General features: G+C 49.0%; 1 protein-coding gene across 1 annotated transcript in view; it reads left to right on the top strand.

The window, feature by feature from the left end:
* Positions 1-17,633, top strand: part of ncam2 (neural cell adhesion molecule 2) — a 1,376,879-nt gene that overhangs the window by 1,199,888 nt on the left and 159,358 nt on the right. The window contains exons 9-10 of the mRNA XM_038801391.1: positions 3,708-3,858; positions 7,625-7,812. Of these exons, the coding sequence (XP_038657319.1) occupies positions 3,708-3,858; positions 7,625-7,812 (339 nt within the window). The remainder of the gene's footprint in view (positions 1-3,707; positions 3,859-7,624; positions 7,813-17,633) is intronic.

Here is a 17,633-nt window from a genome sequence, read left to right as displayed (position 1 = left end):
CGTTACTGTTGAATATGCTTCCACCACCCTTTGAAGTAGCCCATTCCAGATCACAACAACGTGTTGCCATTTTTGCATTCATAGATTTATAAGTGTTTACAGCGCAGAAGGGGGCCATTCGGCCCATCGTGTCCACACGGGTGAACAAAGATCTGACTACACTAATCCCATCTTCCAGCGCTTGGCCCATAGACCTGGAGGTTACGGTAGCGCAAGTGAATATCTAAATACTTCTTCAATGTTACGAGAGTTTCTGACTCAATCAGGCAGTGAGGACTCCCACCGCCCTCTGGATGAAAAAGTTCATCCACAACTCCCCTCTTTGCCTTCTACTTTTATTTTGCCGTCATCTCTGCTTCCTCAGGGTACCGATCCTTTCGCCTGGGAACGGTTTTATCTTATCTAGTCCACCAAAGCTTCTTAGAATTTCGTAGAACGCAATTAAATATTTCTCCTTAAGCTTCTGCACCCCGAGGAGAACAATCCCTGCTTCCTCATGCCGAGTACCATTCTAATAAATCTCCTCAGCACCTGCTCAGAGTTCTTGGCATCCTTGGAAGCAATTCTGCAGTTTAAACATTAATTTAAACGACAAATGCTCTATTGTTTAGCAGCAAGTAGAGGTCTAATTGTTTTGCCAGTCAAAAATTTATAATCTCAGCTGTCTGCCTTGTGCATTTTATGTTAAAAATCACTTGGAGCAAGAAAGATCCATTAATGACAGCAGTATTTATTTATGGGATGGCTATAAACAATGTGCATGTGTAATAGAGAATGTTGGGCCTTAATCAGGCAAATAAATAGAAACGCATAATACTTGAGGCTAGACTGTATTTCATTATTTTCCAGCAACTGACTCCAGCATTATCTCTTCCATGAAGACATATGTGTCCTGAAATATTAAATAGAAATAAGTCCAACTGATTCTTTAATATCACTCAATATCAATTTAAGAGTGGAGTTTTGACCCTAAATTCTCTCCATCACCAAAATCACCTGGCTTATTGCCACCTCTGCAACATTACCCACATCTGGGGCAGTTACCATGAGGGTGTTTCCACTTGCGAGAGAGACTAGGACTAAGGGATGTAGTATAAGGGTAGGAAGTCTCCCTTTTGAGATGAAGATGAGGAGATTCTTTTTATCGCAGAGGGCTGTGAGTCTATGGAACTATTTTCCACAGAAAGCAGTGGAGAATAGGTCATTGAATATATTCCAGGTTGAGTTAGATAGATTTTTGATAGACAAGGGGGTCAAGGATTATTTTAGGGGGGGGGGGGGGCAGGCAGGAAAGTGGCGTTGAAACAACAACAAGATCAGCCATGATCTTATTGAATGTTGGATCAGACTCAAAGGGCTGAATGGTCCATTCTTGTTCTAAGGTCCTATGTACCTATCTGCCCAAGCTTCAACTCATTGGCTATTAAACCCCTCCTCCATGCTACTGTTTACTACAGACACGACTCCTTCAATGCTGTTATGCCCAGCATACAGCATTTCACCCTCTGTAAACTTCAGCTGATCCCTCTGTAAACACTGCTGCCTATATGCTAATTCATACCAACTCCTGTTCATCCATCACCCCAGCGTCTTCACCAACCTATCGCCGTAACCCAGTAACCCCACCTAACTTTTTTGGACACTAAGGGAAATTTATCATGGCCAATCCACCTAACCTGCACATCTTTGGATTGTGGGAGGAAACGGGAGCACCCGGAGGAAACCCACGCAGACACAGGGTGAACGTGCAGACTCCACACAGACAGTGACCCAAGCCGGGAATCGAACTTGGGACCCTGGAGCTGTGAAGCAACTGTGCTAACCACTATGCTACCGTGCCGCCGGGACATGGGCCAAATGCGGGCAAGTGGGATTCGCTTAGTTGTAAAAACTGGACGGCATGGACAAGTTGGGCTGAAGGGCCTGTTCTCATGCTGCAGACCTCTATGAGTATGACTCTACGCTCTGAAACCCCCCAACACCGAAACCTCTCAGATTCTCTTTTTATCAGCTTTGAGATGGTGCTTAAAGACTATTTGTTTGAGCAAATATTTGGTCACCTGCCCGAATATCTTATTCTTTTGTCTTGGTATTCTGTTGGTTTATCCTCCAGTGAAGTGCCCGAGGTTCTTTTTTACCACATTAAAAGCACCGCATAAATTCAAGGTATTGCCGTTACATTGCCTGCTGCCGATCTCACATACGAAGGAACACTACTTGGAGGAGCTGGTCCCTCAGAAACCTTCAGTGCCTTTAAGGAATAAAATGCACAAATGAAAAATAACTGGAGAGATAATTGTGAGATGTCTGCAGCACACTACAGGGTGCAATTATCCCCTAGTTTGACAAAGGTTTGATGTGCTCACTTTTTAAGTAGGGCGGAGGGAAGCTATTCTATTTCCATACTTGTAAACAAGCGTGGCCTCGGTAATAGTTACTCTCAAGTAACAGTGGGAGGAAGCCAATTAACAGCAAGAGAACACAGCAGGTGGCCAGGGTAGCTACGCTTGAAGAGAACATCGGCAGCTTTGTTCTGGAGAGGTGGAGCCATTTTTTAAGACATACTGCTCATTCTATCTTGAATAAATTGCAGCCGCAGACTACAGTACAATGCAACGCAGTCAAAACCTGCGATGGAAATTCTTCCATCAATTTTTTTTCCCTCCATTTTGCTCTTTCATTCAAAGTCTGAATTACCATCATCTTTTTTTTTTGAAGTTCCATTCGGGTCCAACATTTGCTATGGTTAATGGGCAGCTCGGTAGCATAGTGGTTAGCACAATTGCTTCACAGCTCCAAGGTCCCAGGTTCGATTCCCGGCTTGGGTCACTATCTGTGTGGAGTCTGCACTTTCTCCCCGTGTGTGCGTGGGTTTCCTCCGGGTGCTCCGGTTCCCTCCCACAGTCCAAAGATGTACAGGTTAGGTGGATTGGCTATGCTAAATTGCCCTCGTGTCCAAAATTGCCCTTAGTGTTGGGTGGGATTACTGGGTTACGGGGATAGGGTGGGGGTGTGGGCTTGGGTAGGGTGCTCTTTCCAAGAGCCAGTGCAGACACGATGGGCTGAATGGCCTCCTTCTGCACTGTAAATTCTATCTATGGATGGTTTTATTCCCTGAAAAGTTAGCCGTCAGTTGTTCCGATTTTCTATTATGCAAATGATCGAGAATTTAATTAGCTTAACCTGACAGCATTTGATCTATGGACTTTAATACAAAATACAGAACAAAACCTTTCAGTTTTGTTCTGTAATTAAGGAGACCTGCATTTTGCAACATATCATAATTATTTGCTGCTGAAATGTTCATAATTGTGCAAAATCGTTTATTATGTTACACTTTATTTTTTTATTATACTTGTAGTTATTTATAACTGTGTTATGAACTATGATTGCTTGTTGAATTTGTATTTTCATTGTGAAAGTGAAAGTCGGCGAGATCAAAGGTTACTCTGCCCTTTTGGGAGAGAGCTGACTGGTGGTGATTTAACCGAAGGGTCACCATTCCTCAGGCAAGGGGCAGTGTTGAGATTGCGCACCTCAGCTGGTACAGGAATCGAACCCATGCCTTTGGCATCGCTCAGCACCATGAATCAGCCATCCAGCCAACTGAGCTATCTGACCCCCCCTATTGACATTGTAATTTGGCACCTGCCACCATGATTATTTTTCAATAAACTAATGACCTATTTATTCGTTATTACACACAGATTCTTGATGGGAGGATTGAGGTGCGGAGACAGAAGGGGAAATCTTCGCTGCACATCAGGAACATCATGCCCAGTGACTCAGGGGCGTATCATTGTGAAGCCACGAGTCCCATTGGTAGAGACCAGAAAAGCATGCACTTGGATATCCAGTGTAAGTTCGGCATGCAGTAGTTCTGCATTTTATTTTCGTAACCTCTGCTATTTCAGCATTGTGGACTCAGATTTATTTTGTATCGGTTTCTAAATGTTCATGTTCAGGATGTGGGCACCGCTGGCAACACCAGCATTTCTTGACCATCTTCACTTGTCCTTGAGAAAGTGGCCATGAGCCACCTTCTTGACCTGCTGCAGTCCGTGTGATTAAGGCACTCTCGCACCCCTCTTAGGCAGGGAGCAAAGGATTTTGATTCAGCAATCAACACCCTGGGGATCACTATGGACCAAAAACTGAACTGGACTAGCCATATAAATACTGTGGCTACAAGAGCAGGTCAGAGGCTGGGAATTCTGTGGCGAGTAATCACCCCCCTGTCTCCCCACCATCTACCAGGCCAAAGTGGGTTGTGTGGCGAAAAACTCTCCACTTGGCTCAATGCCTGTGGCGAGAAGTCCGACACCATTCAGAACAAGCAACCTGCTTGATTGGCACCCCATCCACCACCTTAAATATTCACTCCCTCCACCACCAACGTAGAAAGTGTACCATCTCCAAGGTGCACTGCAGCATCTCACCAAGGCTTCTTCAACAGCACCTTCTAAACTTGTGACCTCTGCAATCCTGGAGGACAAGGGGAGTGGATGCATGCACAACCTGGAGGTTTCCCTCCAAGCCACACACCATCCTGACTTGAAACTATGAAAATGAAAATCGCTTATTGTCACGAGTAGGCTTCAATGAAGTTACTGTGAAAAGCCCCTAGTCGCCACATTCCGGCGCCTGTTCGGGGAGGCTGGTACGGGAAGTGAACCGTGTGCTGGCCTACCTTGGCCTGCTATCAAAGCCAGCAATTTAGCCCAGTGTGCTAAACCAGCCCCAGATAGCGCTTATTGTCACAAGTAGGCTTCAATGAAGTTACTGTGAAAAGCCCCTAGTCGCCACATTCCAGCGCCTGTTTGGGGAGGCTGGTACAGGAATTGAACCATGCTGCTGGTCTGCCTTGGTCTGCTTTCAAAGCCAGCGATTTAGTCCTGTGCTAGTCGTTCCTTCACTGTCGCTGGGTCAAAATCCTGGACCTCCCTTCCTAACAGCACTGTGGGTGTACATACACTACAGGGACTGCAGCGGTTCAAGAAGGTGATTCATCACCACCTACTCAAGGGCAATTAGGGATGGTTAACAAATGCTGACCTAGCCAGCGATGCCCACATCCCGTGAAACAATTAAAAAAATATAATGAAGGATCAATGATACATTTCCAAGTTAGAATTGTGTGTGACTTGGAGGAAAACCTGGAGGTGATGGTGTTTCCCTGCACCCACTGCTTTTGTCTTACTAGTTTGTAGGAATCCCAGATATTAGAGATGCGGGAGAAAAGATGAAACATCTTTGAATGCAACCGACTAGTCTCTGATCCTATTTGTACTGAGCACTTTCTTTTTTCATAAAGAACTTCCACTTCTTTAGCATTTCTGTTGCATCTTTCTCAGTCTCAAGATGTCCAAGATGCTTTCTGGCCAGTGAAGTAGTTTTGAAGTCCTGTTGTAATATAGAAGATGTGTACATTTGGAGAGACAGTGACAATGTCCCTGACCTAATAATTCAGACGCCCAAGCTAACGTTCTGGAAGCAAGGATTCACATCCACCATGGGAGCTGCTGGAATTTAAATTCAATTAATAAATCTGGAATTAAAAGCTAGTCTCAGTAACGGTGAGCATGACAACCATTGCTGATTGTTGTAAAAGCCCATCTGATTGGCAAATGCCGTTGAGGAAGGAAATCTGGGGGCCTGGCGTACACATGACTCCAGAACCATAGCAAAGTGGTTGACTTCCCTCTGAAATGGCCTTTGCAAGCCACTCAGTTCAAGGGCAATTAGGGACGGGCAACAAATACTCACCCAGCCAGTGACACCCATACCCCATGAAAGGATTAAAGAAAAGCAAACTACCTACTTTCAGCAATTAGATAAATGACCTGATAGTCTGTTCTTTAATGATGGCGATTGAAACCCAGACTCAGTGAGTCGACTTTTCCCCTTGATTGTCCTGTCTCTTCCCCAATTCCCCAGTATCGGTGTCGCCATTGCAAAGCACTGCAGATTTAAATGCAAATTATTTTCAGGGCAGTGTGGTGATATGTATCACTGTAAATACACAAGGGGTTAATGTTGCAGCCTGTGTTCTCCCAGAGTACATAATACAAATTGGTACCAGTAGTGCCTGTTGAATCTATACAGTTCAACTCAGCAAGATCCGTGACTACCAGCAACAGCACCCAGGCAAGATGTTCGAGATTCCGGTTCCTCAGCAGCTCAGGTACCACGGCAATCTCAGTGCCAACTGGCGTGCATTCAAGCAGAGATTTGAGATTTACATGGTAGCATCCGACTATGATGTGTTATGTACTCTGGGATAACACAGGCTGCAACTGGATGCAGCTTTGACCAAAAGATACTCCATATTTTGAAGTAAGTTCAATGTGATTTATTGAACCATCAGCACAGTTCTCTAAGAGTTTGACTTTCCTGCTAATCTTGCTATAGTAACTCAATCGAACTAACCAGTCTGCTCTAAGCCACGTGGTGCGTGTGATGCTTCTGATTTGCCCCTGTCCTTCTCTCTGAGTGTCGCCTGTGGAAAGAGACAGAGCATGTGTGCCCTGTCCTTTTATATGGATTGCCCCCTTTTGGTAGTGTCAGCTCTGGGTGTCTTGACTGTTCATTGGTTGTGTCCTATTCCAAGTGTTCATTAGCTGCATGTTTGCATCTCATGAGTCTCCGGTGCTCGCTCTAGTGTTTACTTAGCTGTAGTGTATTTACATTAATCCCTTGTGTATTTACAGTGAGCCATATCACCACAGGCAGCTCAATTTGAGCGAGAACTCAGTGTAAAACATTTGAAAGTGGGCAAAGTTTCTGCTGCAGCTTCTACTGGAATCAGCGATTGCGCCCATTGCCGAGCTACTAACTCAATGTCACCTAACTGCTATCTCTTGACTGGCCTCTTTTGAATCTTGCTTAGAATTCTCTATTGCCTTGGTCCTTGATTTAGCTTACAATTAACACAGCCCAGTGTTTCATAAAGTCTAATTACTGGACTGACCCTCATCAGACGCCAGCAGTGCAAACGTCCACCGCACAATTCTGCCCACTGAACCCATGTTAAGTTCTGCATCTCATGAAAGTCCAGCCTATGACTTTACTCACGGAGCACGAGAAACCTCAGTTTGGGGTTGTGCTATTTATCAATGAGCTCTGCAAGATGTGAGGAGAGCATCGAGATTTGCACCCAATTCTGCATTGATGGGCAGCGCGGTAGCATTGTGGATAGCACAATTGCTTCACAGCTCCAGGGTCCCAGGTTTGATTCCAGCTTGGGTCACTGTCTGTGTCCGGAGTCTGCACATCCTCCCCGTGTCTGCGTGGGTTTCCTCCGGGTGCTCTGGTTTCCTCCCACAGTCCAAAGCTGTGCAGGTTAGGTGGATTGGCCATGATAAATTGCCCTTTGTGTTCAAAATTGCCCTTAGTGTTGGGTGAGGTACTGGGTTATGGGGATAGGGTGGAGGTGTTGACCTTGGGTAGGGTGCTCTTTCCAAGAGCCGGTGCAGACTCGATGGGCCGAATGGCCTCCTTCTGCACTGTAAATTCTATGATAATTCTATGACTTTGCTCAGTGAAAATAGAAGGTTTGCTGCTTCCAAGCCAAAGTGACCCTGTTTTTCTAACATTCCTTCTGCTGATTTCTTTCTTCCTCCAGACGCTCCCAAATTTCTGTCAACCCAGATGACCTACTACTCGTGGGAAGGGAATTCTGTCAACATCAGCTGTGATGTCACAGCCAACCCTCAGGCTTCCATCCACTGGAGGAAAGAAGGGATTGTCCTCTCCGACATCAATAAGCCCGACGTCAGTATTTATAAGAAGGGGACCAAGATCCTCCTTGAGGTGGGTAAAAGGTTTTGCAAGGACTCCAGTTCGAATAAGGTAGGCACCATGTTTGATCAGAATGAACTTCGATTCCCTTCAGTTTACCATCAACATCCTGTTCTCCAGTCTAGGCCCTATGATATGGAATTCCCTCACTAAATCTTTCTGCTCCTCTACATCTTACTCCTATCATGCAAGGTTCTAATGTCTTCTTCGGTAACTCGGTATGAAATCCTGTCTGGTAATGCCCCCCCAGAGCACCTAGGGATGTTTTTACTATGTTAAAGGTGCTATATAAATCTGCACATTGCTGTTGTTAGATCATCATTTGACCTTTTCCTCAACTGTAGTTCCTGGGGTCGAAATCCCCCATTGCGCGCCCTGACTGGCTTCCTTTGTCAGCATTATTGATTGGGACAGGAACCAGACAATAAACTCCGGCATTGGCGTTGCCTTACCCACAAATTGGTTATTCCAGGAAATTGTGGCAGATGCTCATAATGTTCCGATGTGGACAACAACCGGGTGAGGTTCCTCAATAACAAGTCATACCGAGAAATGTTGTTCTTGAACACAGAGCCCAAAGGTTTAGATGTATAAAATTCAGCTCGCAATGGGGAGCTTTGACTGTTGGATGTGCATGTTGAGAATTGCGAGTGGCCTCCCTGTTATTTTTGATCTACATTAGGTCCCCATTTAACAGCATCCCCTTTAATGTTGTTAAGCTTTAATGTTGGCCATTAATGGGGTATTTATTCCTGTTTAGTGTTGTGAGATTAGTTTGAATATTGTTTTTGCACAAGTCTACTTTGGGGCCGCGAGACCGTGACCTCTCCAGCTTACTGACACCTTCTCGCTGCTGACTCTCAGGCCTGCAGCCTCTCCAGCTTACTGACACCCTCTCGCTGCTGACTCTCAGGCCTGCAGCCTCCCCAGCTTACTGACACCCTCTCGCTGCTGACTCTCAGGCCTGCAGCCTCTCCAGCTTACTGACACCCTCTCGCTGCTGACTCTCAGGCCTGCAGCCTCTCCAGCTTACTGACACCCTCTCGCTGCTGACTCTCATCCTGCAGCCTCCTCAGCTCCTTGACACCCTCTCGCTGCTGACTCTCAGGCCTGCAGCCTCTCCAGCTTACTGACACCCTCTCCCTGCTGACTCCCAGGCCTGCAGCCTCTCCAGCTTACTGACACCCTCTCGCTGCTGACTCTCAGGCCTGCAGCCTCTCCAGCTTACTGACACCCTCTCGCTGCTGACTCTCAGGCCTGCAGCCTCTCCAGCTTACTGACACCCTCTCCCTGCTGACTCTCAGGCCTGCAGCCTCTCCAGCTTACTGACACACTCTCGCTGCTGACTCTCAGGCCTGCAGCCTCTCCAGCTTACTGACACCCTCTCGCTGCTGACTCTCAGGCCTGCAGCAACTCCAGCTTACTGACACCCTCTCGCTGCTGACTCTCAGGCCTGCAGCCTCTCCAGCTTACTGACACCCTCTCGCTGCTGACTCTCAGGCCTGCAGCCTCTCCAGCTTACTGACACCCTCTCCCTGCTGACTCTCAGGCCTGCAGCCTCTCCAGCTTACTGTAAGAAGTCTTACAACACCAGGTTAAAGTCCAACAGGTTTGTTTCAAACACGAGCTTTCGGAGCACGGCTCCTTCTTCAGGTGAATGGGACCCTCTCACCATTCACCTGAAGAAGGAGCCGTGCTCCGAAAGCTCGTGTTTGAAACAAACCTGTTGGACTTTAACCTGGTGTTGTAAGACTTCTTACTGTGCTCACCCCAGTCCAACGCCGGCATCTCCACATCATCATCTCCAGCTTACTGACACCCTCTCGCTGCTGACTCTCAGGCCTGCAGCCTCTCCAGCTTACTGACACCCTCTCGCTGCTGACTCTCAGGCCTGCAGCCTCTCCAGCTCCTTGACACCATCTCGCTGCTGACTCTCAGGCCTGCGGCCTCTCCAGCTTACTGACACCCTCTCGCTGCTGACTCTCAGGCCTGCAGCCTCTCCAGCTTACTGACACCCTCTCCCTGCTGACTCTCAGGCCTGCAGCCTCTCCAGCTTACTGACACCCTCTCGCTGCTGACTCTCAGGCCTGCAGCCTCTCCAGCTCCTTGACACCATCTCGCTGCTGACTCTCAGGCCTGCGGCCTCTCCAGCTTACTGACACCCTCTCGCTGCTGACTCTCAGGCCTGCAGCCTCTCCAGCTTACTGACACCCTCTCGCTGCTGACTCTCAGGCCTGCGGCCTCTCCAACTTACTGACACCCTCTCGCTGCTGACTCTCAGGCCTGCAGCCTCTCCAGCTTACTGACACCCTCTCGCTGCTGACTCTCAGGCCTGCGGCCTCTCCAGCTTACTGACACCCTCTCGCTGCTGACTCTCAGGCCTGCAGCCTCTCCAACTTACTGACACCCTCTCGCTGCTGACTCTCAGGCCTGCAGCCTCTCCAGCTTACTGACACCCTCTCGCTGCTGACTCTCAGGCCTGCAGCCTCTCCAGCTTACTGACACCCTCTCGCTGCTGACTCTCAGGCCTGCAGCCTCTCCAGCTTACTGACACCCTCTCGCTGCTGACTCTCAGGCCTGCAGCCTCTCCAGCTTACTGTCACCCTCTCGCTGCTGACTCTCAGGCCTGCAGCCTCCCCAGCTCCTTGACACCCTCTCGCTGCTGACTCTCAGGCCTGCAGCCTCTCCAGCTTACTGACACCCTCTCGCTGCTGACTCTCAGGCCTGCAGCCTCTCCAGCTTACTGACACCCTCTCGCTGCTGACTCTCAGGCCTGCAGCCTCTCCAGCTTACTGACACCCTCTCGCTGCTGACTCTCAGGCCTGCAGCCTCTCCAGCTTACTGACACCCTCTCGCTGCTGACTCTCAGGCCTGCAGCCTCTCCAGCTTACTGACACCCTCTCGCTGCTGACTCTCAGGCCTGTAGCCTCCCCAGCTCCTTGACACCCTCTCGCTGCTGACTCTCAGGCCTGCAGCCTCTCCAGCTCCTTGACACCCTCTCGCTGCTGACTCTCAGGCCTGCAGCCTCTCGTGCTTACTGACACCCTCTCGCTGCTAGTCTAAAGCCTGTGGCCTCTCCAGCTGCCTGATACCCAGTCACTGTTGGCCCTCAGGCCTACGACCTCTCCAGCTCCTTGACACTCTCTCGCTGCTAGCCTTAAGCCTGTGGCCTCTCGAGCTCCATGATACCCGGTCACTGGTGGCCCTCAGGCCTGTGACATTCAAAGCCAAATAGGCCAGAGACTTCCTCTTTCAAGTGTTTTGACTGCAGACTTAAGTTGAAGCTGTTCTCGTCACTCACCTGAAGCGCCCTTGCTCACAGCTAATGCCCAGGAAGGCGCAACCTTGCTGTCGAGAGAATGCAGCGAATGGTTACAGGATTGATTCCTGGGATGGCGGGACTGATGTATGAGGAGAGATTTAATCGGTTCGGATTGTATTTGCTGGAGCTCAGAAGAATGAATGTGGATCTCATAGAAACCTATAAAATTCTGACAGAAAAAAAAAATTCTAACAGGACTGGACTGGACAGGGTTGATGCAGGAAGGATGTTCCCGAGGGCGGGGGTGTCCAGAACCAGGGGTCACAGTCCGAGGATACGGGGTGGGCCATTTAGGACTGAGATGAGGAGAAACCTCTTCACCCAGAGAGTGGTAAGCCTGTAAAATTCCCTACCGCAGGAAGTAGTTGAGGCCAAAACATTGTACATTTTGAAGAAGCTGCTCGTTAATGCACTGAGGGTGAAGGGGCATTAAGGATATGCTGGGGGGAGAGCGGGATTCGACTATTGAGTTTGATGATCAGCCATGATAGGAATGAATGGTGGAGCAGGCTCGAAGGGCCAAATTGCCTCCGTCTTCTGCTATTTTAGATGTTTCCATAACTTCTCCCAGCTGGGCAATTCGGCAGCACCAGGATTGGGACGCCAGTGTCTCAGCTTCAAATTCGATCGACAGGACAGGAATGCAGGTTTGGAAAAGGGAAGCCACAAGTTGGAGAGTTGGGACGAGGAGTGTTCGGTGCGGGCAAGGATCAGAGGATGAGTCCGGGAGCGGGAGAGGCCATACGTCAGAGGGTGACATATGGAATGAAGAACTTGTCGTATGAGGAATGGTTGAGGACTCTGGGTCTGTACTCGTTGGAGTTGAAACTTACAGGATACTGTTCGGCCTGGAGAGTGTGGACGTGGAGAGGATGTTTCCACTTGTCGGAAAAACCCGAACCAGAGGCCACCATTTCAGACTAAAGGGACGATCCTTTAAATCAGAGATGAGGCCTAATTCTGCTCCTATGTGTGTGGGTACGGGGGGGGGGGGGTGTTCAGAGAGAGTGTGTGGGTACGGGGGGGGGTTCAGAGAGAGTGTGTGGGTACGGGGGGGGGGGTGTTCAGAGAGAGTGTGCGGGTACGGGGGGGGGGTTCAGAGAGAGTGTGTGGGTACGGGGGGGGTGTTCAGAGAGAGTGTGTGGGTACGGGGGGGGGGGTGTTCAGAGAGAGAGGGGGCGGGAGAGGCCGTAAGCCGGAGGGTTGGGTGTGAGGAAGGGTCTACAGTGACCAAGAGGGCCAGAGTGCAGGATATGTGTTGAGCGGGAGGGTGAGGAAGCAGAATCAGTGGCAAACAGGGTCGGCAGTGAGTGGGTAATAAGTAGAAAGTTATCATATTTCTTTCATATTTTTAACATTAGTTTTTGAAAAATGTATTTAATTTATCGTATAGGAATTTAACACTGTAAAGTATTTCAACTTGATTTACCAAAGACTGGCGGATCATATCAAACAGCATGCCACTAGTTTCTCAATGGGCATGGTACAGGCCCTACTGTTACGATTCCAGTTGATGTTATAATTGGGCGGGAAGATTCCAGAATGGAACTCTGGCTCAAATTATGTAACCTTTTCTTTTTTTCATAAATCGTGGGAGAAACAAGAGTTCAGGGCCACTAATTAGTTTAACTGCTCACTTAAATATATAAATCTGGATCTTGCCCAGCGACGGCGAAATCCAGATCGTAATGTCTCGTTAGATCTCGTTAGATCCTGCAAGTTGTTCCAAGCTTCGTAAATCTTGCAAGAGGTCTCGCCAAGTCGGGTGAGATCACACTCCATGGGTGAAATTCTCCGACCCCCAGCAGGGTCGGAGAATCGCCCGGGGCCGCCGAAAATCCCGCCCCCGCCATGGCCAGAATTCTCCCACCCGCAAAAAGACGGCGTGCCGCCAATCCCGCCGCCTGCCTCGGAGAATGGCGGGGGCCGGCGGGAGGCTACGGGTTTCTGTGCTGTCGTTATTCTCTGGCCTGGATGAAGTCCCGCCACTGAGAGGCCTCTCCCGCCGCCGTGGTTTGAACCACCTCTGTGCCGGCGGGTCCCGGGGCCCTGGGGGGGGGGGGGGGGGGGCGATCGGACCCCGGGGGGTGCCCCCACGTTGGCCAAGCCCGCGATCGTAGCCCACCGATCAGCGGGCGGGTCAGTGCCATGGAGGCACTCTTTCCTCCGCCGCCGCCACGGCCTCCACCATGGCGGAGGCAGAAGAGAATCCCCCAGCGTGCATGCGCCGATGGTAACGTCAGCGGCAGCTGACGCACCGGCGCATGTGCGAACCAGCGAAGGCCTTTCAGCCAGCCCCGGCGCCGGACGGCGGGCATCAAAGGCCGTTGTTGCCGGTTTTGGCCCCAGTCGGTGTGGTGCCAACCGCTCCGGCATGGGCCTAGCCCCTCAATGTGAGGGCTTGGCCCCTAAAGGTGCGGAGAATTCCGCACGTTTGGGGAGGCCCGACATCGGAGTGGTTGGCGCCACTCCGCTACGCCGGGACCCCCCGCCCCGCTGGGTAGGGGAGAATTTCGGCCCTTATTTCTAATGTAAAAATCAAGCTGCCTAGTTTAAATTTCAAACAATGCTTGCCAGTTATTTGTCAATCATCATCAATTGGTGCATTCTCCATGGCAATGCCTCTTCCAATCAGAATCCACTTTTCAACCAATCAGCATTCTCTTCTCATATCGTATACACTAACGTACAGGTATTCATGCAAAGTTCTGATCAGTACAAGTCAAAAAGATTTGACATGTGCTTTTTTCTTTCAGCCATACTGATGTTTTATTGTCTTTTCTGGTGAGGAAGATCCTACTGAGCTGAACAATAGCTTTTGCATTGGTTTTGACGTGAAAATGTGGTTCACCTAAAGCTGTTTTGCTTAAAGTTGTGAATTTCAGGAACACAACTGTAACTTTAAGTGAGGATTTACTCGATTAAATCTATGGATTGAAATAACACAGGGAATGCACGTGTAATTTTGCAATGAGTGTCCAGGACAGTGAAGCTATCTGCCAGTGGCAGGTGTTTGCAGAATGTTTTCCTCAGACCTATCCCTGATATGCTTCCCATATGTATCTGAGATTAGGGCTAAGGATCCTGTGGAGACTCTGGTTTACACAGTTGTAGTTCCAAATGGTTTTTTTTTCCAATCAGAAATGTATTTCTATTATAATAAGCAACAATTAAAGATTGAATCTTTGAACGTGACAGCTCAGAAGGATCCCATTTGGTCATCGTACCCGACTAGTCCTCTGAAAAATTCTATTCCCGCTCATCACGCTCCTGTCGTTAGCCCGATGAATTTTTGTTTCTAAGTATTCATCTAATTCCTCTTTGAATGATATCATTGAATCTGCTTCTGCTATCATTCCAGATCATATCAACTCACAGCATAACAAAGATTATCTTCATCTCCCCGATGGTCCGTTTGCCAGTTTTCTTAAATCTGTGGCCTCTGGCTATCGACCCGCCCACTGGTGGAAAGAATTTTACCTTAATTTATTTTGTGGGGCTCACTTGGGTGGTACAATTGCTTTTGAAGGGAAGGAAATATGTCATCCTTACCTGATCTGGCCTATATGTGACTCCAGACCCACAGCAGTGTGGTTGACTCTTAAATGCCCTCCGGGTGGGCAATAAATGCTGGCCCAGCCAGCGACGCCCGGATCCCATGGATAGATAAGGAAAAGGTTCTGCTAAGGGAAATTAGCCTGGACACAATATCCAGTGACAAACATGATTGTGCACTTGTGTGAGATCTCTCAGTACTTTGTGGAACCCAGCCAGATTGCCTTTCAGACAACGAGAGGTGGGGGGGGAAAGGCATTGAAACAGAAAAGGTATGCAGCAGGGCCTCTTAATGGAAGTGCTTCCACTCTCAAATGTATTGAAAATGAATAACTCAACAGCTCTGTGTACATTTGACTTTGTTCCAGGTAAGTTGGATAAATTAGGCATAGACTATTTGATTTCCACCTGTGAGAGCTCTCAATATTATTGCAGACCCTCTCTTAGATTAAGAGCCAGTTTGCTGCCGAGGCAGAAATAAAAATAGAAAATCCCGCAAGTACCCAATAGGTCTGACAGCATCTGTGGAGAGAGAAACAGAATCATTTCCGGAGGACAACCTTCCGTCAGAACTGCTTTGTCCCCAGTTCCGATAAAAGGTCATTCATTTCTTTACAGGTGCTGAGTTTTCCCACCTCTTAATTTTATTTTTTATTTTGGATTTCTAGTACACGCAATGGGCTGAATTCACCGTTTGTGAGCCTAGGTGCGGAGGATCTGTGACATTTTACGTCAAAACAATCGGCAGCACGCCTTCACCGGTCAGAGGACCGGCGAGGGGCGAGTAGCCGTGCTGCATAAAACTCCCGGCTCCTACGATATAAACGGCTGGAGACTTGCTGGGTCTGTGGCCGCGCATGTGCATGGCAACGACCTGCAGCGGTCGCACCGTAAAACATGGCACCCGCAGTGCGCGGACCCGACCTGCCGGATAGTCCTATCCTGGCCAAACCCTGGCCGTCACCCCTCGCCAGTCCCCCCAGCCCTCGCAGAAACCAGCCCCCACCCCGGCCAGCAGCATGGCTCCCACCTCACTGTGGTGGCACTGGGGACTCAGTCCGCATCCGCCTTTCCGGGTTCCCAACCGCTGAGACCACAGGCCCCCCACGCGGTCGGGACCACGGCCCATCGGGGGCGGAGCATCGGGGGAGGGCCTTCAGGTGACACGCTGAGGCCATCCCCATGGTGTGCGGCGTGCGACGCGATGACCCATTTTGGAGGGTAATGAACCATCAATCGAACGCGAGACGAGTTGCTGTACAAAAGTTAGGCTTTAATAAGCTAGAAGTTAGCCCTGCGGTCGACTACAGTAAATGGACGACCGCCGGGCGTTCTGGGTATTTATACCTCGCTCTGGAGGCGGGGTTAACTCAGCCTCTCGACCAATCGGGGAGCCGTCACATGACTGGTCTCAACCAATTGGTCGAGAGGCACATGACCGACCAGGGCCAATGGTAAGCCAGTGTTCTGCACCAATGGCAGACAGCTATGCAAATCATACCACCACAGAGGGGGCGGAGTGTACAAACAGTGCGTCAAACATGCGTCACCCCCGATTTCAGCGTCAAAAGGGATTTGCCGCCCGATAACCGCTTACAAAATCGGAGGCGGGGAACGGAAAATCCCGCACAGTATTTTTCTAGTGTTTTGATTTTGCCTGGACCAGTCAGTTAACAACAGCATTTAAATATTTCTGTGTTTCGAAGCTGGAATGTGTAAATTGGCTTATTAAAAAGGTACGGTAAAGTCGCCATAGTCCCAGAGGACCATCGGCTGCTTTCCCCTTTGACTGGCGGTGATTTAACCTGAGGATCACCACACCTCAGGTGAGGGGCAAGGTTGAGAAGTCAGGGCCTTGATGAATAACCTTTTCCCCCTTTTAATTACCGCAATCACAGAACACCTTAGACATTGTTGGAAAATCATCATGATCAGCCCACGTTTGACAGCATACCCAACGACCTGTGTTTCGCTTGCAGCCTCGCGACTTAATGATTTTAATCAGCTCTTTTGTATTCAACGGTGGTATGGAGAGGGCAAGAGGAAGACTTGCATTTGCATAGAGCCTTCCACATCCTCAGGATGCCTCAAAGCGTTTGATGATCAGGAGAAGTACTTTGGAAATGTGGTCACTGTTGATGTGCAGCAGCCAATTTTCACATGGCAAGCTCCCCCAGACAGGAACTAGAGGTGGGTATTTTTGGTTATGCCCACCATACATTCCTGTCTGAGGTCAACGGACATTGAAGTGGTCAGTCAAATTGTCCACGCCGCCCCGCAACCATTCCCTCCCCCCCTTCCCCCCGGTGGGCAGGGCCAGAAAATATAGCCCTCGGTAATTTGAGGTTTTAGTGATGTTGATTAAGAGATCAATATTGTCCAGAGGGAGAATTCCCCTGCTCTCCATTGAAGCTTTTAAGATGACCTGAGAGGGAAGATGAGGCTTTTGTTCAACAAATCATTGAAAAAGGCTGAACCCTCGTCAGTGCAGCATCCCATCCCGGCTGCACTTGGAGGGTCAGCGTAGAGTTTGTGCTCAGATTCTGGAAAGGGACTTGACGCCCCACCTTCTGACTTGGGGGCAAGCTGTGACTGAACGATGGCTGCCACACACACACAGGGGCATAAATATTCATGCATTTTTGCCCCAATTTTGGGTGGACATAGCTAAGATTTTCAGTCGCTGATTAAGTTAGAGATTGGAATGGAAAGGTGACATGGAATGGACTTGCCTGTTCCAGAAAGTATTGATTCTCACTTTGACTAGCTTGCATCACTCTGCACAACCATAGACTGAAAAACAATTCAGAGTCGGTTTTGTATGCTAAAATCAGCTTTCACACATGGCTACCTCAATGACCCTCCAATGCCTGTATCCCAACAAAGGTAGACTGAGATGAGGAAATTCAGTATCCCTTTCAAGCTCAGCCTTTGGCAGACTGAGGAAAAATGCATT

Source organism: Scyliorhinus canicula, chromosome 7 (assembly GCF_902713615.1).
Source record: "Scyliorhinus canicula chromosome 7, sScyCan1.1, whole genome shotgun sequence".
NCBI lineage: Eukaryota > Metazoa > Chordata > Chondrichthyes > Carcharhiniformes > Scyliorhinidae > Scyliorhinus > Scyliorhinus canicula.
Note: the sequence above shows the minus strand (reverse complement) of the source record. Positions and strands in the feature narration are given on the sequence as shown.